The sequence below is a fragment of the Oenanthe melanoleuca genome, chromosome Z (genome assembly GCF_029582105.1).
Source record: "Oenanthe melanoleuca isolate GR-GAL-2019-014 chromosome Z, OMel1.0, whole genome shotgun sequence".
NCBI classification, from domain to species: domain Eukaryota; kingdom Metazoa; phylum Chordata; class Aves; order Passeriformes; family Muscicapidae; genus Oenanthe; species Oenanthe melanoleuca.
Window position 1 is genome coordinate 49,139,531 of NC_079362.1, and position 23,911 is coordinate 49,163,441.

General features: G+C 36.6%; 1 protein-coding gene across 4 annotated transcripts; it reads right to left on the reverse strand.

The window, feature by feature from the left end:
* Positions 1 to 480: 480 nt before the first annotated feature.
* Positions 481 to 20,828, reverse strand: LOC130265233 (uncharacterized). 4 transcript variants are annotated; one of them, XM_056514146.1, is made up of 8 exons: positions 20,688 to 20,828; positions 17,573 to 17,743; positions 16,162 to 16,218; positions 15,608 to 15,730; positions 13,610 to 13,678; positions 11,555 to 11,643; positions 9,937 to 10,026; positions 481 to 3,109 (listed from the first exon to the last, which is right to left on the reverse strand). In XM_056514146.1, the coding sequence occupies exons 2-8, from the start codon at positions 17,682 to 17,684 to the stop codon at positions 2,921 to 2,923; spliced, it is 729 nt and encodes a 242-aa protein (XP_056370121.1). In that variant the 5' UTR covers positions 17,685 to 17,743; positions 20,688 to 20,828; the 3' UTR covers positions 481 to 2,920. The 4 variants fall into 4 exon arrangements, with proteins under 4 accessions (XP_056370121.1, XP_056370124.1, XP_056370122.1 ...); XM_056514149.1 differs by having other exon boundaries at positions 13,634 to 13,678; positions 20,688 to 20,827; XM_056514147.1 differs by having other exon boundaries at positions 11,555 to 11,646; positions 13,634 to 13,678; positions 20,688 to 20,827.
* Between the last annotated feature and the right edge of the window lie 3,083 nt (positions 20,829 to 23,911).

Sequence of the window (23,911 nt, forward strand, 5' to 3'; positions counted from 1 at the left end):
GTCAGATTGTGAGTGGAAGGTGGGAATTTAACACCAGAGAAGAGTAATAAATGAGTTCTTCTACTGAGATGTTGTGTTACTGAAGATCTTTAACTGAAATGGCATAATTTGGATTGCTTACAAGTTTTAGCAGTATTGCAATTGCATCAACGTGAGATTGTAATAATTTGTTTAGTCTGTAGAGACATTCAGTGTCTACTGAATGTTGAACAAGAATTATGACCCTTGGCTGCTGAGCAAGAGTTATGGCCCTGAATTATTGTGTCTATCAGTCAGATGCACCACGAACATCACTGGAGGCTTTTGCTCGAGCAGAAAGTGGGGAAGTGGGTACAAACCATCACATGCAGACATAACCTTGAAAATGCCAAATAAAGGCAAGAAAAATCACAATTCCTAATTCCAATTTCTAGTTTTTTGGCTCCATATAATGAAGGAAGTGTATGGAACACAGAGAAGGATGACCTGCTTTACAGTTACTGTAGTTTTTCTCACAGGTTTTATTGTGGAAAGTCACAAATATGGTCAAAATGCTTATATAAGAAGCTATATATGAACAATACTTGCATTACATTAGTCTAAGCAAACAAAATGCAGTACTTTCCTCAAGGCACAGCTTTTGAAGGGCAGAAATACAAGAGCAAAATACCTATATTTTTATTTTAATAATTATCACATCTGTTAAATGAAGGTTAATAATTGTTGGTTTTACAGCAAAATATTGTAAAGTGTTAGAAACTGTATTTTTCTAAAAGGCTAACATTTTCTATTTTAAAATAAAAATTCTATATGATTTACACCTCACGCAATAAAAACTTATCTGCCACTCTCAAGACACTTAGATTAGTGGGAATTGGAAAATGTCAGTTTGAAGAGAGTTTTTGATCAAAATAAGACTCCGTCAAAGATTAAGATAGGAATTCTTGAACTTGCTTTACTATGTACATTTAGAGTTACGAAGCTGTGTGATATTATTGTGTTTTATGAGAAGTTGATATTACTATCTTAGATATCAAATCTGAAATTTTGCAAAATTTGCTGCTGTTTTCCATAAGGGTTTATTTTCCCATGAATTGTTAAAAAAAAATATAAGATGGTAAAAAAATTCTGCAAAATTCTGCATATAGCCATATATTCTCCATATAACCATAATTTAAATTTAAATACAAAATAGATTCAAATTTAACTGAGGTAAGTGTAACTTTTGTGGTGATAATCAGCAATGCTGATTTAATTAATATGATTTGTACAAGCTCTACAGTGACTTGTCATCTTTTCATCAACTTGCCATCTAGCCCATTCTATTATTTAGTGAGGTGGTTACATTACCAGTAATAAATGTATGAAGTATTAGTGTATCAGATAGTGAAATTAATGTACTTACTACATGACAGAATCTATTTCTTGTGCAACATCTTAAGTAGTGCTGAAATAACTTGATTCTAGTGTAATAAATGCTGAAATTAATATCTAGAGTTTTGGAGTTTTTTCTTCAATCTAACTTTATTGAACTCTTGGCTAGTCCAGAAGTTGTAAGTATTATGTACTTAAAAGCTCTCTTCAATGAGCATTTTAACCTAAAGATTTTCACTATTTGAAGTATGCAACAAGCAAGCCATGAAAGCTTTTAAGGTCTCACAAATCTTTGGAATTTAGTTACAGAAGAAAATTGCCTTATTGCAATGTGCATTGGTGTGATCGACTGACTGACAATAGGATTCCTATTTCAGAGGTGCATTGTTTATTATATTTACACAGGACTATTCTTGTAAGTGTTGTCTTATCTTGTAGGCAGCAGTCTCTTGGCATTGGTGCATCGTGTCTATCATTTATACACATATGGTCTCTTGCATCACAGAAAATTGCATTACTTGCATCACAGAAAATTGCCACTAAATCAGAGTGGAATTCCATGCACAGCAATGAAGAACCAGATCTTTAACACCTAGTTAAAGATCTTGATTATTTTCAGGTTGTTTTCTCATGTATTTCAAATAGGTTTTCTTTGCAGGGTATGGTCTATGGACATTTAATTGTTAACATCTTCCATTTGACACTGCTGCTCAAGGGTAGGTACTCTTATGCCTCCTCCAGTGTACCCCACATAAGCACCTAGTGTTTATTTTGTTCAGTAATTTTGAACATTATTATTTTTCTGATGTTGTTCTGCACTCTGTTTTGCAATTGAGCATGTGACTGCGTTTTCCTCTATGACGCAGAAGTGGAGCAATTTTCTGCTGTGTTTGCAGACATGTGTTATGGCCCATCAGTTCAATGTGTCTCCCTCCCTCTGCCTGCACATTCCACATCTGATGCTCTGTGTACATTTTCCTAGAGAGCTGGAGAGATGCTGAAATTGCACAATGGACTGTATGGACTGACACAGAGCTACAGGTGGAGAGACACCTTCCAACTTCCAGCATCTTCCCTTATTCTCAGGTAGACTCGAGACACCCTTCCTACCTCTTTCTCCAAATCAGTCAGTCAGGATATGCACATATGCATTTAAAAACTTCTAAAAGTCTTCTTGCCACATTCAGGTGAACTTATAAGAAACAGTTTTCAAAAAGTAAAACATTTACCTCATGAAGAACTAATGGCACATTTTATGATCATATTCATATATGTTCCTTAGTGTTCCTTGCCATTTTTAAAATATCCCCTGTATATTTTCCCACACCAGAATATTTTGTTTCCTTAAAAACATAATTGCGTAAGTAGGACCAAGAGATTGATCAATTAGCATGTTTTTCAAATTTGGCCTTTCTCTTTTGCTACTGAATGTGCAGAAATAAAGAACATTAGTGATTTAGAAATTATGAAAATGTAAGAATTTTGCTCAAACAGAAATTAGTTGATCTCAAACTCCCCCATCTTCTTAGGACTGTATGGGCACTTACACCACTGAAAGGTAGAGAAGTTACTTTTCCTGTAAATATGACACCCTGAAGTAAAAATTTTTGTCCTTGTTGGGATCTCTGTTCTCCAGCTTGCGAATATCAAGTGAGTCGTCGTTCACACACAGATAGTAACGTCTATCTTCATAGCATTGGAACTGCACTGAATCTCCTTGGTAATGCATGATGAAAAAGTTATTATCTTCATTCAGCTATGAAAATACAAAAATAAAAAACACATTATATTTCCAATGCCATTTGATAATACTAAGTGTAACAAAAATTCATGTATGTTGTTGGTTTGTTATATTTTATGCTAGTTAAGCTTTTCTCCAGTGACTCAAATTTACCAATTTTTAAATAAACCTTAGGCAACAACTTATTATTTTGGGATAGATTCTGTGATAACTATGAATAAAATAGTATCCATATCCCTCAAAGGACTGAGTAATGCAGGACTAATAGAGGCATTCCTTTGCTTCACAAAAACACCAGCAGAGTTTCCCCAGTGTCATTATGATAACTTAGGCTTGTCATCCAGTTATTTTCTGGCCTATCCTGCAAATGCCACTAGCAATAAAATGTCTATTCACAGTTTTTCTTGCCCCTTTTGAATTAAAATTAGAATGCTACATTAGTCTTAAACAAGTGTTCTATTACCTATGGCTTTTCTGTATAGCTCTAGTTTCCAATGCTCTTTTAAAAAAGATCCCTCTCTGGAGCAATAGCTGTTGTCTAAAGAGTTCCTCCTTGTGTGTGTGTGTGTGTGTGTGTGTGTGTGTGTGTGTGTGTGTGTGTGTGTATTTTGGGCTTACTAGGCACCCCAGGGTCAGGATGGAGAAATAGTTACTAAAAAATCATGCCAGGGAGAGGAAGAGCATGTGCTGAAATCTGCAGAAAGTGGTAAGCTTGGGGCACCAAAGGGCTGCTGAACCTGCCTGTGGTCTCCAGCACTCCTCCAGTGCCTACCACAGGTTGTGTAATCCATATCACTTTCCTTTTGAGTGACCTTGTTGAACACTCTTATTCTGCCCATGAGACAGTTCTGTAACTCTGACTAGTCTGGTCATTATCACTGCTAAAGGGAACCTCTAAAAGGAAACAATGCTTGAGGAAAAGCGGGAGCAAATTTAAGGGTACCAGCTTGCTGGATATTACAGCATTGGCAATAACCACCTTCTGACAGAGGCAACAACGTGTCCTTTAAGCCCATATGATAAGAGGAGATTAAAAGAAAATGTCCTGCAGTTATTGCAGAGTACCTCAAGAAAACTTGAGGATGCACCTTCTGTTTTCAGCAAAGCTGTAACGGGAAGCAGCTAGAACATTCTGTCCTGATCAAGTCAGTGTAACAACAGCATATCTGTAGCTTCAGTCTAAAAAGTCTGTTTTAAAAAATGCTATTAAGAAAGTTGAAGAAAATTTCTGTTTGGGAAACAAATACCTTCTAGGGACTCAGAATGGTAAAAAATAAACATAAAAGGAATAAAAATGTTTAGTGAAAGAAAATCAGTAGAAGCAAGGAGAAAGATTCATACGTACAATGTAGAAATTTGTGATAGAGCAAGGGAGATTCCAATGGGATCCTCTAAAGCTAAAATTACATGCTTGCAAAAGCAGATTGAGATCCAGAAATTTAAAAATACCTGCTGTACCCACATGAAATGATGGAAAATTAGATGAAAAACTGTAAGAAGAAAATTATTTGGAGAATGACATTGTGTGACTGTGAAGAACATGAAGAAGAACTAGGAATAGAAGCATAATGAAACACCATTAGGGCTGGGAGATGCAGAGGTTATTAAAATCAAATTGTTTTGCAAGAAATCATGGCAGAGGTGATTTTCTACTATGACCTGTAAAAAAAGGATGATGAGAAAGCCTAGAGTATGTGGTAGACTACTGCCAGGTAAAGTTCCTCCTAAGCAGTTTCTATAGCAGCCAAAATAATTTGCAAGTTCCAAGAAAAAAACTACTGATTTTTCATTACAATTGGATAATTTGTTCTCCATTGCATTAAATGAAGAACCAATTTACAGCTTAGGTTTCACATTTGATGACAAAAATTACCTTTATTCATGTCCCACAGGTGATTCCCAACTTACTTGAAATAGAATACCTGTGCTCATGTCAGAAAAATGATATAAATATTTCCTTCACAAGCTAAAGAAAAACATGTCAGTGATGGGAACTACAGAAAGAGATGAGAGAGAGTAGTACACAAGTTTTAAAATAAATAGACTCAAAATTATGTAAAGTCAGATTGCCTATGGCACATAAGCACTACTCCAAGCTAGGTTCAAGTGCTGCACTCTAACCTAGGAAGAAGCTACAAGACAAAAATGAATGGATTTGAAGGCCAGCTGAAACAGAACATTTTGTGTTGTTATGATATGTTACACAAAGGAGTATAGGGCACACTGCAATCTACATTTTGCTTTAGATAAAACAAGGAAAAGAGCACGTGATCAGAGAGACACGTGAGTTGTACAATGATGATAAGCAAACTAGTAATGCTGAGCTGCCACCTCAATTGCAACAGAGAAGTTAGGGACCTTAGAAAGCATTACAAATTAGTTATGTGGTTTGTGGCTAAAACAGGGTTGATGAAACACCAGTGAAAATTTTGGCTGCTGTTGTGCAGTGCACAATAACATAAGCATCTCTTTCTTCCCACTCAGCCTCAGTGTGTAGAAGGGGATGGGCAAGAGGCTGGGAGGGAATACGGCTGGGACAGCTGTCTCAGAGAGGCCAAACAGATACTCTATGCCATGTGATGTCTTGGCCAGTCATAAAACCATAAAGGTGTAAAGAATGGAGGGAATGGGGTTGAGGGGATGGGTGCTTGCTTCTGAGAAGACTACTGCTCAGAGACTGGAGGAGCATTGGTCTACTTATCGGAGGAGATGAGTAAGTGCTTTTGCATCACTTGCGGCTTTTTCTGACCTTCATATATTTTACTTTTGAGTTTTCTTCTTAATTCAAAAGTTTTCTTACTTTTGTTCTTGCTATTCTGTAATAAACAGTGTGATGTTGGCTCTCACCATGTTAATGTTAAATGTACGTTATAAGCTTAAAAGGTGTGGTGTTAAGATCTGGTGTTTTGTCATATAAGCTTTGTAATGCTGAAAGCTGGTCACTGACTATTGGGAAAGTCAAAGCAAGAAGAGCTGCATGGACTCTGATGGGTGGGACAAAGGAGTAGCTAGGTGGGAAGAGTGACATCTGCAGGAATGTGAGGATTGGGTTAGCAGGGGGCTGGCTTGTCAATAGCAGATATAAGGGTTGTTACGAGCGTGGTGGTGTGCCTCTGGCAGCAGCTAAGCACCCAACGCTGTTCCCTTTTCCTTATTCGAACCCTTGTTGTGGTTAAACAAACCTTTTGAAATTTTAATAAAAGGTGTTGTTTCTCACATATTCTCTCCTTCATACACTGGCAGGGAGTGAGCCTGAATATCTGGGGCAGGAGCTTGGATGCTTGCTGGAGCAACACACCTCAGTGTATATTTTTACCTGTTTTTTATATTTTTAGCTAGTCCTGTCCTGACAAATGGTAGGGCTGTGCTTCCAGCCCTGGGTCAGTCAGCTCCAGGTGTATTGGACATCCCTCCACTGAAGGTAAATTTTGGCCTGCATTACTGCTGCCAGAGTGATAAAGAAAATTGCTTTGGTAATACCAGCTGTAGCATTTACTCTGCCACCTTTGATTCCATTCATACTGAAGGTGTTGGATCTCTGACAGAGCAGCCCTCAATGGTGGCGTGACCTTGTTTAGCCCAGAACAGCCCACTTTCACCCTCCATCAGACTTCTACACTGGCCATACGTGACTACTGAAGGGTGAGTGAGGCTTGCTTGCTCCTTGGCTTTTCAAAAGATGAATCAACTTTAGGTGCAAAAAACCCCAAAACTTCAAGATGCATGCTGGGTGCCAAAAAGCCTGTGCCTGCGAGCTGGCTGCCAAGAACAGTAAACATGGAATTGTCACTATTTATAAGGTTAAAACTTCAGAACCAAGGTATCTTGGTGGGCCTCATCAGATTTTACCTGTTTAGAGTTTATTTTGGCCTACTTAACAGGAGTAAAGAGTAAGTCTCTTAATAAAGTGTTTCATGACTGCATAGCCTCTGGTATAATCTCTCTCTTATTTATCTTCATTAAACTACTCAGTAAAATAGAGAGTTCTGTGGAATAAAAATTGTTACAGCTCTTAACAGAACTTCTACAGCTGCAATCCTTCAGGTCCCAGTCCACCCAGGCTGGGGTATTTCAGCCAAAACTTTGCGAAATGCTTTCCAGTAAGGAACACCTAATAACCTTGCATTATCCAGCAAGGAACATCTCCAAGAGAAGCAGCCAGATCCAGTAACTGAAATTGTTGAATCTGTCTGTTAGTATTCTTTCAAGCAAATGTGCTAACCTGTGAAAATTTGAAATTGAGGGAAAATTGAGTGCTACTAGTATATAAGAAAAGCTGATAGGATAAACAATGCATCTGCAGAAGTCCGAGAGTAGTAATGGGTCAAGTATAGTAAAATACTGTAGTTGAACTAGAACAGAGGTTGCACTAAAGTGATATACTACAGATATGTACTGAAGAAGATGTGTATTTCTTTGATAACCATTATATGCCCACTAATTCCTATGCTTCTGGAAGAGTAAAAAAGAGAAACAGTAAAAATTTACACATAATTAATGCAAACAGTGAAATGAGAGCTGTCTTATCTACTAGGAGAATTATGTGCAAAGCGTAGGGAAACTGGGAAAACCTTTTAAGTGGAAAATCTAAAGGGAAATAATGTTCTGTAGCTCTGAGATCAGCCTGTTGTGTGGTTAACTGCATTTTCTTCTATGATATTATTATGATAAGCATGCTCTAATATAGAATTAAAATAATCACAATTATAAGTAAATGCTCCTGAGCGAACTGTTAGGATTGGCTTCTCCACTGCTGCTCTGGCTGGGATGCTGCCACTGTGTGGACTGTGTGAGGCCATGGTTGTGTCTACAGTGCAGTTTTCCATTCCACAACAAGATTGCAATAAATATTTGTTGTCACCTCTGTTGCCTTCCTGACTTAATCCCCAGTCAGAATCAGATGTTGTTGATAACTAGAACTTGCTGTAATATAAAAAAATATTTTATTGCTATTACAACCTAATTAATATTTTTTATTAAATTTGATAAAAGGCATTTCAATTAGTATTGATTGTGAACCATGTTTTGATGGCCTTAGTTACAGAAATACATGTTTACAACACTATATGCAGCTCTTTCTGGTATAACAATAGGGTCCACAGAGTCTCATGTTTCTGCTTATTCTACTGGCAGTCTTCAAACAGAAAAAAGGAAAGTGCCTGTCTTTAAGATTTACTATTCAAAGCTAGCAGATTAAATATCACATTGCAGCCCTGCATAGCTTTGTAATTTTCCATAAGAAGTATTTCTCCATCTCATTCCCACACTTTCCCATCCTAAGGACAATGCAGGCATTATTCATCACACAAGGAATTATTTACTGATCAGTGCATTCATTCTAGAAAGTTATTAAGAATCTTACAATTCAGAGTTGACTATGATTTTCCCTCTTAGCCCATCTGGATGTGGTTCAAGTGCAGGCTTCTGATTTCTCCTCTCCTCTCTCCAAATGAGTAATATTTTTTCTTGTATTTCAGGGTATCAGCAAGAAACCTGATGTTCAGATCACTATCTATTAAGTCTTGTTAAGTAATGAGTGGGTTACCGGAAAGAATTTTTCATTTTAACTATGTTTAAAAACCCAAAGTGATATATAGGTTTCTACAGGAAATTGTTACAGCTCTTTCCAGATGTTTTCCAAAAGCTGCAGGCATAAAGAGACTTATGTCTTTGTAAAGCTCCACAGAAAAGGGATGCATTTTTATGTTTTAAAAAGTGTATTAAATTTTTTAAAAATGTATTAAATATAATTTGCAAGATTCAATATGACTGTGATGGTTTACAAGTTGCATTAAAATTTTCCTAACTTTTCTCCTTCTGTGTGGAGCCAAGGAATACTAGGGACAGATGAGCAACTCAGCAGAACTTAAACTGAAGGACCCACTTAGATTTTCCAGGCCCAGAATGCAGGAGATTTGTTAATTAATTAGTAGTAGTAGTATTGAAAACCATTTCAGATAGACTTCAATTTACCAGATTTGTTAATTCAAGACTTCTGACTTAGGAGAAAGGTTAGCATTTTAGAAATTTTAGTCTGGGAATTTCAGGTTTTCAGGGTTTCATAGTCTTTCTTAAGAAGTTCTGAAATTACCTGGGTCCAGATAGCTCTAATTTTGTTTACTGAAATTGGAAAGATTGTCATTTCAGTTGAATAGCAAACCCACAGGGCTACAACCCTAATAAAAATTATTGTTAGTTACATCACCTTAGTTTTGCATTTCTCTAGGTTATAATGTATATTATCCTAAAGCTTAGGTATCCCAAAGAGCAACTAATTTCTTTCATGTGCCTACTATGTTTTATCATTTCTATGTAGAGAAGAGATAACAAAACCAAGCTTCTGTCACAAAAACATGTTAAGAAACAACCCAGCTATGTGAATTTCTGTCCACAATGCACTACTCCTGATTTGTAATCATCTGATGATAAAAAATTCAGTCTGAAAATATGACAGGGTTTTATTACTATGGTCCTTCTAGATCTGCTAATATACTCATCTAGATTTTCTGCATCTTGCCTAAGAATTTGTACCAGATAAAATCTACTTTGCATCTCCCTCCATTTTGTATAAGCATAATAATGTAGGAAACACATCCACCTTTCATGTTTTAATTAAAAGTCAGATATTTTGCCTTGAGATTAAAGGTTGTAGTCATAGATACAAGTCAAGGGAAAATTTCTTATTTTCCTTTTTCTGAGAAAAATACAAAAATTCAGTTGAAAGAAAAGTAATTTTTCACTTAACGAGTAACAGGATGAATTTAGCTGTCCTTTTTGGACACCTCTGTTTGCTTACACAGTCTCACACGTGGGTTTTTATTTGTTTGATCATGATTGTATACCTGTTTAAAGTCAGGATCTTCAAAGCATGTTTTCATATTGCATGTCCCCAGTGAATGATGATCTGGCTCTGAACAGGATGCTTTTAAGACCTGTGTTTACAATACACAGATTTGTTATTTTTTAACTTAATTTACCAATTTTTTCTTCATATTTGGCTTTTTAAACTCATCACACACAGCATTAATTCTAAAGAAAACTGTATTTTTTAAAGTTCATTAATTATTACCTTCAAATAACCAAAAATTAATAAATTGATAAATCCTTGAAAGGCTTCCATTAATATATTCCTCCTTTACTATTTGCAGTGTGAAATCAATTGGATTGAAAGCAAGTACTCAAGACAGTCCTTCAAATGTGTAATGCCCAGGTTCTATTTGGAAATGCAGCCCTGATTGAACCATTGTATCAGGACACCAAAACTTTATTCCAGATAAGAAGCCTTGTCCTGCTCCATACCAGAATCCCTGTTGAGATTAAGGAAATTATTTGTATCGTGCTGGAAAAAAGAAGGTCAGTGATCGTTCCAAGGTTTTTACATATTTGGTGGACACTAAGTATGTCTTACTTCATCTTCAGATAAGAACTGCTTTCAATTATGTCAAGAAACAATCTGGCATGACCTGGAATTTTGAAATAATTCATTGGAAAGTAAAATCCATTAAAGCCCAACACTCAGTTCTTTTCCTGATTTGGTGAAACACTCTCCAAACATTTCCTTTATGCAAAGGCAACTTCTGAACTAGAAAAATCCTCTTAAAACAGATGCTGTTTCAGTGACAGAAAGGAAAATCCCTTTCTGTGAGTAATAGTGTATAAATATAATTTATGTATCTTACAACATACATTTCCCTAGAAAAATTCAGGAAATATATTTTATGGAAAGTCATTTATGAGTTAAAAACAAATGAAAAACATCTGGGATTTTCTAAGAAAACATTTGGTGTTTCACACCATCATGCATGGCTGACATTAGTTGAAGGGTTATTCTTTACCTCAACATAACCGTGTAAACAGAGCTTCTTGGACCTTCGCTCTGTTTAGACGGTATTGCAACACAGCATTCTTCCTGAGACAGATTTTTAGCAATAGTTATAATCCCTCACTGGAGAAGACTAGCCTTGCCTTCTCTTCCTATCAGAAATAAATCTTCACCAGACTGGAGAAAATGGGAATGCTTAGACACCAGATGGTAAATGTTAATAATGGGATGTTCAGCTGTGTTTTCTTTTCATCACATTCCTTATCTGTGTGATGTGTGTTTATGGGAAGAAAATAATTTCCATCTTAAACTCATTTCTTTCCAAGGAAAGGTTCCTGCTTTTCACTCCCCTCTTATTTTTCTGCATATTTTCTGGCTGAGAAGCTCTCTTCCTCCACAGAGACTAGACTCCAGCATCCCTGGCTGTCTTCTAGTGCCAGTAGTAAACTGCCCAACCTAATCATTTTTGCAATAACCCTCTCTGTATATATCCCAAGAAAGAATGAACGGACATACTCAGAAGTTATGAAATGTGGAAGGTGGTAAGTAAAGTGAATTTGAAAAAGGTCTGTGTGGGAAATTTTCTTATTGTAAGAGAGAACACACACAATTTATAAAGAAAGTAAACAACTTCTTACCTTCAGAGAGAGGTGCTTCTTACCCTTGCACAACAGGACAAATTCATTAAGCTTTGATCTTTGTGTGAGGATCACGAAATTTTTAGAATCTGCTTTAAACAGAAAAGAATATTGCAATAATATGAATATCACTTTACAAAATGAAGAAGAGACAAATATGCTCTACAAAGAGGAAACATCATTTATAGGCACAGGAGTACAAATAAATACAATCAGTCTTGATACCATTCTCTTGTCTAAAGTATTTAAAGCCTGTGACAGTGTGACTTTAAATTTGCCATATATATAGTTTATTTCTTTACTCTTATGGTGAATGTATGAAATATCAGCTATACATTACTACATGTCATGTGAACTACAAAGGCGTACATAGTAGTAGATAACACATGTGTAATAAACATGTGTATGGTATACACCTGACTATGTGTATGTGGAAAATGTGCCATTTTTTCCCTTTATTTTCTGCCTGTTTCTGTATCAAAATCCTTCTACTATCATAATTATGGATGCATTGGATTAATTCAATTTTTTGAGATAATACTGATTTTTCAGCTGCAGGAAGTAAGACAGTATCAATAATACAGGGTATTCTTCAGCCTGATAAACTGACAATGTTCATTGTTAACTTCTGGTACTTCAAGGCCTCAGGAAAAAGTAAATAAATTAACGTACCCTTTGCCAACTGATAAGGACACAAGAGCATTACCTAGCAAAACCCATTACATTAAAGTCTACTCAGTGATGCCATACCTATCTGACTGACTTGCAAACTTACTTCAAAAAATACCACTTGTGCTTTTAGAAGTATCTCAAATGAACCATTTAAGGCAAAAAATATATTAAAGAAAGTGGCAGTTATCTGTATGTTTAACACTGCAACAACTGAATACAAAAAGACATGATGTTATCATGCATTAATACTTGCAGTTAAGGATTTTGGAGGGTTTTTTTCATATTACCAAAGGCATTTTTTAGCCCCTGAGGGGCATTCAGAATTAGCAGAATGTATACATCCCATTGATGACTAATTTTAGCTGCTCTTGGCCCTGATTTTAGTTGCCTTAACTTTCCTTAACTATAATGCTTTTGTACTATTCTTCTGAAGGAATTTTTCTGAGACAGTTATAGTATAAAATGAACATAAAAATCCTTGTTAAAAATGGAGAAAAACTCTAGCCTAAACTGAGTATGCTTTATTCAGTTTACATGAGTATTCTGATAAATACAGTGGACTGTAGGTCTAATAATTCTGTAATTTTTATCTTTTGTGACATCATCTTAGGTTGCCGCAGCTGCAATTGTCCAATTTCAGATGCAGCACTTAAGAGACACATCAACAGGCAAGAGAGGTATCTTATCCAAGCCAAGAGTGTTCTCTCTAGAAGGCAAGTGAGACAACAAATGAGATATACAGGTGTCTATCTAGTTGACCATTTAGGGGCATCCATCAACATGACTTACATCCTAACTATCCTCATCTTCCTCCCTGTATAGTGGTTATTGTGACTTTCTTATACATTGTTTAGTCTGAGTAAGTCCAAAGCAGCCCAACTTCCTCTATCACCTCTAAAAGATGTGACAAGTGGTCTATCATGCAGCCAGAGAAGAGCAAGGAAAGTAAGGAAAGTATGAAAGTTCCAAAAGTGTGCCTCCTTTTTCTTCATATTAATTTCTTTTTGGTTTTCCACTCCTGCTAAAACAGGTCTTTGCTAGTTAAGAACTCATATGACAGCAATGGAACCACACAGTGGAACCCACACTTTTGTACAAAAAAAATTGCATGTTCCATTTGGTTTACAATATATTCCCTCACATACATTTGTGTTCATTCCAAGCCACCACTCCTAATTTACAAATTTAGTAACTTTGAAGATTTCTTCTTATGAAACACAGAAGGGCTCTTTTATTTTTAGACCTGTCCAGTAATCCAAGCTAAGTGAAAAATCTGATACAATATGTTACTTCTAATGTCAAGTCTATGTGTAAATCACTTCGACCTTCTTTTCCTACTCTTAAGTATATCTTCAAAATCAGATCCTAATGAAGAGATTATACCTTTTTTTCCCACAAGAGGCTTACCAGTAACTCCTTCACCCCTTGTGAACACGCTTAACCACGCAATATCTAAAAGAGAAGGTATTGAACAAATATGTGGAATTAGAGAGCTACATACCTCAGATTTAAAAACTATACAAACAATTTAAAGAATTGTTTTGAAACATAATCTGAGAATGAATGTGTAATAGCAACAGACAACAGATTTATTTTTTTGAGGGTCTCTGCATTAATTTAACCATGGAATGCTGTACAGTTAGACTTATGACCAGGTACACTGAAGTCTGAACACTGAGCCTAAAAAGTGCATTGATGGCTTAATTATCTTTTGCAACAGAGAATGCACCTTAGAAATGAAGTAGGTGACCAGCTGTAAAGCCTAGTGTGCTATTAAAGGGTAGCCTGAACTGCTACAGCAGTGAAAGTGAAAACCCCAATGTGAAATATATGGGATTGGAAGGCAGCAGGTAATAATAGTAGGTGGTTTATGGCTTTTCTAACATCAGCCTGAATCACACAATCAGTCACCTGGGGGAAACATCACCTACTTCAGATAAAAATGCCATAAAGATCCTGGTTACCACTGGTTCCTAATATTATGTTGTCTTAACTGCATCATGAATATGTGTCTGTGGTGCTTCTGTGCACAATAATATTACACAGCATTTCCTTTTTTTTTTTTTGGTCTTCTAGGAATATCACTATCTTCTACGTCAGGCTTGTCAGACTACATATCTGTTCACAAACTGCTTCCATTATATACCTACATGGTTTTGGTTCTCTTCATAAACTAACAATAATAATTGCCTGAGTGACCTCACAATTTGGAGTTATCAAGGAAAAGATACTGAAAAATATAGAAAACACACTTAAGTACCATATCAGTTTAGCTGTCATTATTCTCAATTTAATAGAATAAAAGTTTCAGTAATTCAATAGCTAACATAAAGATTTCAAATTTTTCCTAAATTTTGGTTAAAAATGCATTTTATTAAGGCTTTTTTCCTACTTTCACATCTCTGGAAATGGTACCATTCTAGAATAATCGCATCATTCTAGAATAATTGTATTTGATATTTAACTCTACCAAAATTGTATCCTCTAACAAGCCTTTGCATGATAATAGTTATGACAACATATTTGGTGTCAAATACAGAAGCCCCATTTGAGACAAAAGAGTTCACTGAAAATTGAAATACCCTCACAAATTCCAAAATATGCTCTATTCTCTCTATTTTGCATTTGTTCTTGAGTGTTACCTTTCCTTTCTCTCTCTTTAGAGCTAAATGTCTATACTTCTTCCTAATTCAAATGACTGTGAACAATGTAATGTTATAATTTAAAGATATAACATACCTACTCTAAATCAGATTTAAAGTTTTCTTGTATAATTATCAATATTCATACAGATCCAATATATCATTAGATCTATAGAGGATCATAGAATCATTTAAATTGGAAAAGATCATTATCATCATTGAATATCATCATAATCTGACACTGCCAAGTACATCTTGTTCCTAATCACCACCAAACACCTAAATCTCTACAGGGGTGGCGGCACAAGCACTTCCCTGGGCAGCCTGTTCTGAAGCTTGGCAACATTTTCAACAGAGAAATTTTACCCAATATTTAATCTAAAGGTCCCTGGCACAACCTGTGGCTATTTCCCCTCATCCTGTCTCCTGTTACCTGGGAGAAGAGAGTGATCCCCACCTGGATACACCCTCTTGTCAGGCAGCTGTAGATAGTGATAAGGTCCCTCCTGAGCCTCTTTTCCTCCAAGCTAAACACCCCCAGCTCCCTTAGCTGTTCCTCGCAGGACTTGTACTCCACAGCCTTCCCCAGCTCCACTGCCCTTCTCTGGACATGCTCCAGCACCTCAATATCCTTCTTGTACTGAGGGGCCCAGGGACTCAAGACACACAATAGTACATTTGAAAATGTCCTGAGTACTAAACACACAGTTGATGAGTTTTGTTACATAAAGAACACTACCTTCATAGGATTGTGACTCCTTCGTGCATATTTCATGATGACCATCTTCATCTATATCAAAATGTACTGTTTTTGAATCTTCAGTTAGTATATAACATTTCACTGTTTTTCGCAGGTTAAACACTAATAAAAAAATGAGTTATAATTGATTTTACTATCAACAGAGAAATCACAACATTCCATTAGAAAAAGATCAAGTGCATTTTAAAAACAATCTTTACTTGATAATCTACATATATTTGAACTATGAGCAGTATAGCCAACTAGAAGTTACCCAGTGGGCTTAAGCAACTGTTTTGAGGGCTGGTGTGAAGAAGGAAAATAAATATTTATTTGCTTAGAAGGTTATGTCAGTAAGCAGGAAAGATGTATCTCAACCTTTCAGAGAGATAACATGTGAAAACTTGAGTTTGACAAAATAGCTTCCAACTCAAGACCCTGAGGAATAGCGTAGGAAAGAGGGATGGTAGACAGCATGCAGATAGCTGTGTTGGAAAAGACTAATGACTAATGGGAACAGGATGAATTTGAATGTGGTCCACATTTGCAGTTACCTGATGAATGAGTAGGCTCAATGGAGCTCCGTAAGAAGCAAGCTTGTTCACAGAAGCCTTTGAATGGAGAGACATGAAAAATAAAGTTGTAAGTTTCATTATGAAGAAAAGAGGAGATAAAGTAAGGAATGTTTCTCTGCAGCATACTGTTCATAGACTCGTTTCCTGTATTTCATAGGTAAGTACTTGCCTGTTTCCCAGTTTTGCATTTTGAATATTGGATCTGGGTATAAACAGGACTTTTAGGTCAGAGTGCTTATGGCTAACTAAAATAGTAGCATCTAGTTTGGGGGCCAGACATCTCATACTGAAAATAAAAAAAACAAACCAGGTCTTTCTAACTAAAAGCTTCCAGGAGAGAAATTGTTCCCTTTAATTCCTGACTACAGCTGTGTTGTTCTGGATATACAAAGGATGTATGTCCAGACACTTGGATATCAGACACTTCCAGAATAATAGTATAAGGCACAATTTGGATTATGTTCAGCTGAATATTGTTACACTGGAAGAGATTTGATACTTTCAAATGCAGTTAAGAGACTTCTGAGATCACACAGGGTATGCTGCAAAATAAAAAATACTTTCTTTGCCAGAATAATTAGGCAAGCAAAACAACAGGATACACAGAAAGCATCAGCAGTGGCATAATGTTTTAGGAATGTTTGACTTCACTGAAAACTTTGTTACTTATTTTATAATGAGATACCTCCTCTGAAACATCTGTATTTAGGCAAATATTTTGAAAAAAAAAAGCATTGTTTCCAAGAAGCTTTCTTTCCACCCTGTTTAGGCTGAGCAGCTCTGCACATACAATGAAAGAGACAGATTATGCGCATTCTGACAGCCCGAGTCACGCCCTCCAGAGGTGGCAGGTTCTGTGTTGGACCTTTGATCACATGCATAGCTCATTTATGGCTGGATAAAGGTTTTCTTTTCAAAGGCAGCTGGCAATTAGGCTTCCAGGAAAAACAAGATGGGCTGTTCTAAAAAGCAACAGTACAACTACAATAATCAATACAGCAAGCCTTTTAAAAATTCTATATTGAAGCAGATACAGTGTAAGGTTTCTACTTATAATAGAATTACAAGAACTAGTACAGTGCCCAAAATAAAATGGTTGGCAAGTCCACTTATATAATTCGGTCTTTTCCAGGGAGGTACATCTGTACATTAGGAATTACTGGTCTCAAGATGGTGGTGTGAAAATGTCAGTAATGTCAGTATTTTAAGGAATGTTTCTCTTCTAGTTATTTTAAAGGTAGCTTTTGGGGTCTAATTTTCACCAAATATTTTTATTTTTGATGGTATTATAGAAAAGCTGTTCCACATGATTAATTTCATTGGATTTTCCCTTGGATTGGAATATCCTTTTCAAGATTACAAACATACCAGCCACTCAGGTAAGAGTTACCTGTCTTTCTAGAAGCTGTTGTCCTATTTGTAAGCAGAAATTGCTTCTTCACAGACTTCCTTCTACGGGGAGGCATATGATAGGGCTTTTTACGGCCTGAGCGGAGGATCATTGTAGAGGCACTGAAGAAATACTGATGAGGATGATCTCAGATGATTTCTTTTTTGAGTCCTAAAGTAGGAGTTAGAATTTGTCACAAGATTCTGTGTTTCCATTGAGAAACAAGTTTTCAAAACAATTTTGATAGATAACAGTTAATGGAAGTAGATAAACTCAATAAATGTTTGGCTGCTTGCATGGCCTTCATCTTGCAAAGCAAAACCAGCATGTTTCCAGTGATAGCAAATGAGTTAACTATCTAAACTTCCACTAAGATGCACAGTAACAAGGATAACAGAGTTGTGTTGAAGGAATATATTTTGAGAGATTATCCCTTAGATAAGATATAAGCAGTGTTTGTGGCTTCAGTATATGTTTGTCAATCATAGGAAGCTAGCTTTATTTTGCTAACTGAACTGGAAAATCGCATTCATTTTGTGAACACAGTCTAAGATAATTGTTCATAAGTGATTGAAAATGATGCCAACTTCAACACACCAGAATCTGACTCTCCAAGGTATGTGCAGGTATATGGCAATCTTAAAAAAAGGTTCAGGAAATCTTGCCTTAGAAATGAGGACTGGAATTTGGAAATTTGAGGAATATATTAGAATTATTAAGGAATGTGAGTTAGGATAGATACCTGAAGTAGAAGTTGATGTCTAAGAATGTGAACTATGTTGATGGTGAAAAAATTCAGGCAGCTGCTAAAGTATCCTGAAATTGCAAGTTAAATCACTGCATTTCAGAAAAGCTGAGGACCTTACTTCGGTTTAAAAAATGGGAAACTGAAATTCTGAAGTCTACATGCTCTTCTAAAGTCACCTGTTTATGGCAAGTCCAGACCAAAGAAAACAATGAGTTTCAATTCTTTCTGGTATCCTGGTGAATGAAACAAGTGAAGATGGGTACACTTTTAGCCCCATGCTGCTTTGCACAGAATAACTAAATATCTGTCAGACCAGAGAGATCATGGCTTTGACACAAGTCCAATGGCTTGTAAATTCACCAAAGGAAAGGTAGGGCAGTTCTGTTTTCTGGTTTGGTTCACTTCCCTGATGTAAAGCTTCATATTAAATTTTTACATGAAATGAAAGACTTCTATCCCTGGCAATTCTCTTGTTACTAGATTAAAAGGGATAACTAAGAGTCTTATTCACTCTCTTCAACTCTAGTTATAACAACATTCAATTAGATCACTGAAAAGTGATTATTGCAATACTTATTGTATGGATTGCTCTTCCTTGTATATAGGGCTTATATAATAGGCTGGGTCTTCCTAATCTTGCTGAAACTGCTTTATCACAGAGTATTCTAAACAAAGGAAAACATTCTTTGTGTTTTTTCACTAGGAACCTGGTCTCTGGAAACTTCCACCTGAACTGGGTTCTGTGGTGTGTGTGGACAGTAATATCACCCTGTGGGACTTGAGAGATGTAAGTCTCTAGGTGCTCATTAACAATGCTTTTGCTACTCTATGAGGCTCAAAACCACTCAAAACCACAATAATCACTTACTCAAGTTTCCTACTGAAAACAAGTGTAATTCTAATTTGGCTGCTCTCAACCAGAAGTTCTGAACACCCCAGTTCCCTATTTTGATCTATATTCAGAGCCTTGCAGCTGCATTACTTACACTCACAACAGTAAGAAAAGGAGAACGTTCACAAGTCAGGACTCTGAAGAATTCCTGAAGAGGGCAGGACAGTTCAAAGACATTTTCAGAAACATATTTAGGAAGTGGATAAATTATTAAGAAACTTTCTATGATGAATGATGGACAGGTAACCTTGATGTTATGAAGGACTCCATGAAAGTTTGATTATTTTGTCTTGTTTAAACAAGTAGAAAACAGAAAAGTCTGTGGTAGAAGTTTAACTCTGTTGGCTCTCCAAAAGCCAATTAATTGTTCCCCATAACAATTAAAGTTCCCTACAATGAACAAAACAAGATTTTATACCTCATATATTCCTTAAGACTGAGTGACATAAATACTCACATTTCAAGAAATCTTTCATGTCATTACATGTTCTTATATGCATGTCACCTATACCCACATTTTTCATTTTTCTCATAGGTTTTTATGCTTTGTATATCTCCTTACTTTGATTTCTTTATCTTAATGTCTTTCATAACCTGTTTCTTCAGTTCTCTCTTCTATAATGTATACATTGAAGAGGCCTAGGAAGGCTTGGATATTGTTCTTGGCTGCAGACCTATCAACCCCTGTTCTGGAAACTTGCATCTGATTTGTTTCATTTTGTATCTAAACTATGTATAAGGAAATTAATGCTCTTCAAACTGCTGAAACTTGCAGCAGTCTAAATACCCCTAACAAGCTAATGAGTGTGTTTGATGCCAATGACAACAAGATCACACTAAAAACAGAGGAAATTCAATTTTTTTTCCTATTACATAGATTATATGAATTCACTGATATGAAGACAGCAAAGAAAAGCTGTTATATAGCCTCATTTATTCCCATTGTGATATTGTTTGCTTTTAGCCATCATTCCCTCTTTCATTTAACATCAAGACACACGTGATGATTAAATTAAATCAGATTCAGTACATGAAAACAACATTTAGAATTTTGCAGTTAATTAATACTGTGGTATGTTCCAAATATTATCTCATACTGTGTTGATAAATTCATAACAAGATAAGTCTAAGATCCTTAGGGTCAGAGTATATTGGGTTGCAGCTGTCCTGCTAGCAAAGATAGTAATTCCTCCAAGTTTATTCCACTTTAACAGTGGATTAAAAAGAATTTTTGTCATCTTATAGCTAATAAAAAATGAGGTTGTAGTCTCTTTCAAATCAGACTTTACAAAATCTATCATCTAAACTAGATGCAGGAACATACAACAATGCACATAAACTAGATGAAGGAAGATTTCTTAAGAAGACTCTAAAGTCAACTGAAAAAAATTGCTATTTCATAGAATCTCAACAAACAGTCTGATAATATAATCTTACATTATTTAACCTTGCTGTAATCTACCATTCTTGCTTACCTTATTTCGTGTGTTTTTGTCTTGCTGGGATACTTCTACTGAACAGAATGCTAGAATCAGCTCTGTTACAGCCAATTTATTGCCTGAACAGAGGGCAGGAAGCCAAACCTCTGAATAAAACAAAAGTCTGACGTAGACTTAATCTTCCAGATCTCTACATACTCTCATTTATATCAGCATTCCAATGGTTCTAACTACTTCTGAAATTACAAGAGGGTTGAAAGTTTTAGGAGCAATTATTTAAATGTCTGTCTCTGTAAGATGCCACTGAAGCTTTTCTGCCTTGATCTGCATGCAAATTTTTAGCCACTAGTTTTATGTATTCTATTCCTATATTTTATGTCACTAATATTGTTCTTGTTATCTGCCATTCTTCCAGGGCTGAGTCACGTGCAGGCGTTGGGTTTAAAGTAATATATACATATTAAAAGTAGGAGTGTAGCCTCTGTTTCAGGGAGCTGAAAACAAACTTACTGTTTAAACATTTACCCAGCTATCAAATGGGCTTTCCCTGTATTGCATCAATGGGAATACTTGGACTGCTTCTGACATGAGTGAACTAGTAAAAGCGGATGTGATACATTTCTTTGCCATGAAGCCCTGGCAATATGTAGGTTTTCATTATCAAATTTAGTATGTTCAGTTGGTCTTATCTATCTACCTATTTACATTTCTAGCCCTTCACACACCTATTGGTGAGTGCTCCCTATTCACACTATCTAACTTTATTTAATTAGCAAGCCTTGCATTTTCCTATAAGTGATCACACTTTTATTTACCTCACTGAAATAATAAAAAAATCTCTAAAAACAATTACATTAACTTCCCCCCAGCCTAAAGTTTTCTTAAAATCAAGGAGATACTCCTTCTATCTAGAGTTCATACACTATATAAAGAAAGTTCTATAACTTACCTGTGTTTGGTTTAAGAACAGTCCTTTGTAGTTTTCAAAGTCCTCACCAGGCACTGGTAATGCATCGGGTCAACAGATTTAATTAAAACATACATTTAGTGACAAAGCAATTTCAAAGTGATACTTTGAAATCTCAAGTCTTTGTCTATTACCCAAACAATCTCAAAATGTGGGGAAGTTTCTAAACGGCATGATGTATGATTGTGCTTTCAGTACACAATTGTCCTAATTTTATGTGGGATAGGGTTAATTTTCATGCTGGTATATGGTATAATGCTGTGGTTTAGATTTAATATGAAAATAATGTTGATAGCACACTGATGGGTGAAGTGTTAAGCATTAAGACAAAGACTTTTCTGTTTCTCATATCACACCACCAGTGAGGAGGCTGGGAGACACAAGTAGCTGGGAGGAGACATAAGTGGCATAGCTAACTGTGACTATTGAAGGCATATTCTGTACTATATAGTGTAGAGGTCAGTAGTATCAGCTACAGATAAAGCTGGCTGGGGGCTATTGCTTGAGAACTGGCTGAATATCAGCTAGCAGGTGGCTAGCAGCTGCATTGTGCGTTACTTGTTTTGTATATACTAATTTTTTAATGATAGTTATTTTTGTTTCCCCTCCTGTTTCTGGCTTATTGGGCTGTCTTTATCTTAATAGGTGAATTTTATGGCTTTTTCCCCCAGTTCTCTCCCCCACCTCTATCCTGAGGTGGTGATGGGGAAGGGAGCAAGTGGTTTCTGTGGTGTTTAGCTGCCTGCTGGGTTAAACCACAACAGTCCGTTTTGGCACCCAACACATGGGGTGTGAAGGATTAAGATAACTACTGTTTTGACATGTTAAAACAAATTTGTTATAAGTAATTAGTTGCGTTGGTTGAATAGCTGCCGGCCACAATGTTGGTTCATTTGATCTCCATGTTGTTTTGCATTCTCAGAGTTGCAACAGTTATGTAACACCGTCATAGCTGTGCGTGTTCCGGTTTGTGTCATTTCTCAGCTCTGGGTGAAAGTTATGATGTTGCTGTGCTTCATAGTAGGGGTTTTTGATACAGTAAGATGCCTGTTGGCAGGACTGAGGCAGTGCGCCCACACGGCCGGAGCCACCTGTTGGGAATGACACCCAACTACACCTCCAAGGGCCCATCCATGGGAACGACCCTCTGCCACCATTCCCTTCTCCTCCAGGTGAGTTACAACAGCTCTTGGAAAGTATCCCCTGCGTGTCCAAACCGGCACCTTCGCTAATGTGTCTCAGGTCTTACATAAGGTTACACAACTAGGTAAGAACATTGCCCAGGGATCCGGCCTAAGGCTGGATACTTATCAGTAGCGGAGAGTGTTGGGATAGGATGGGCAAATGCCTAGGACAGTGAGCACCTTCCAGTATTTTGGAACTTCACCTCTGAAAAAGTGCAGAATCCAGAAAAATTTATTAAAATATTTGGAAAAGATGAGCTGTCACCAGATAATTCCAGAGACACAAATCACTGCAATGTGCTGGAGCCTGGTCTGGGCTGACTGAGACCTGTTCCACAGAGCTCAGTGCCCGCCGCAGGGAAGGAAGGTCTCTGGGACTGGGATCAAAGCGACGGAGTCCATGGCAGAACCAGAGAACCAACCTGTGCCAGTATTACCTGCCTCTGTATGCAAGGAGAAATACTGGAAGCAGAAGTGGTCACATTTAATAAGGAATGAAGGAGCTGCCTCTAAGAGTGATCAGGAAGCAGATTACTCCAAATCAAGCCTATCACAAGAAGAGGACAAGGAAGATAGGTAGCTTATTGGGCCTATGACATGTTGGGCCATCAAGGAAGAGATGCAATACACAAATGGGTTTGTGAATGAAGGATGGATTTACCATGGACATTATCCAATACCATGCACTATCTCTCCAGCCCAGAAGGTCTACTGCGAAAGAAAGAAGCCCGAAACCATGGACTAATTAACTCAATGGACATTTTAGAGAGATGACCCATAGACAAGGGAATTATATCTGTGTGTATGTACCAAAAGACAGGGAAGGACGCATTGGGAAGAGTGGAACCTGGGCATGACATAAATGATACAGAATAGGGGGTGGTTATTGCTTTGCTGTTATCAGGGACAGAGTCAATTTTTGCCCTAGTTGATAATGTACTGAATGATGGATTCAGGATAAGAACAATGTTGATAAAGCTTCATTATTAAGCTTACATGTTTCTACTATTTTGCTTAACATATTTTTGAGGCCTATCTCTACACAGCATACGGTCCTATTTTTTCTTGTCCTTGCATCTTCAGCATGTTTGCATTTCTCCATCCTGAGA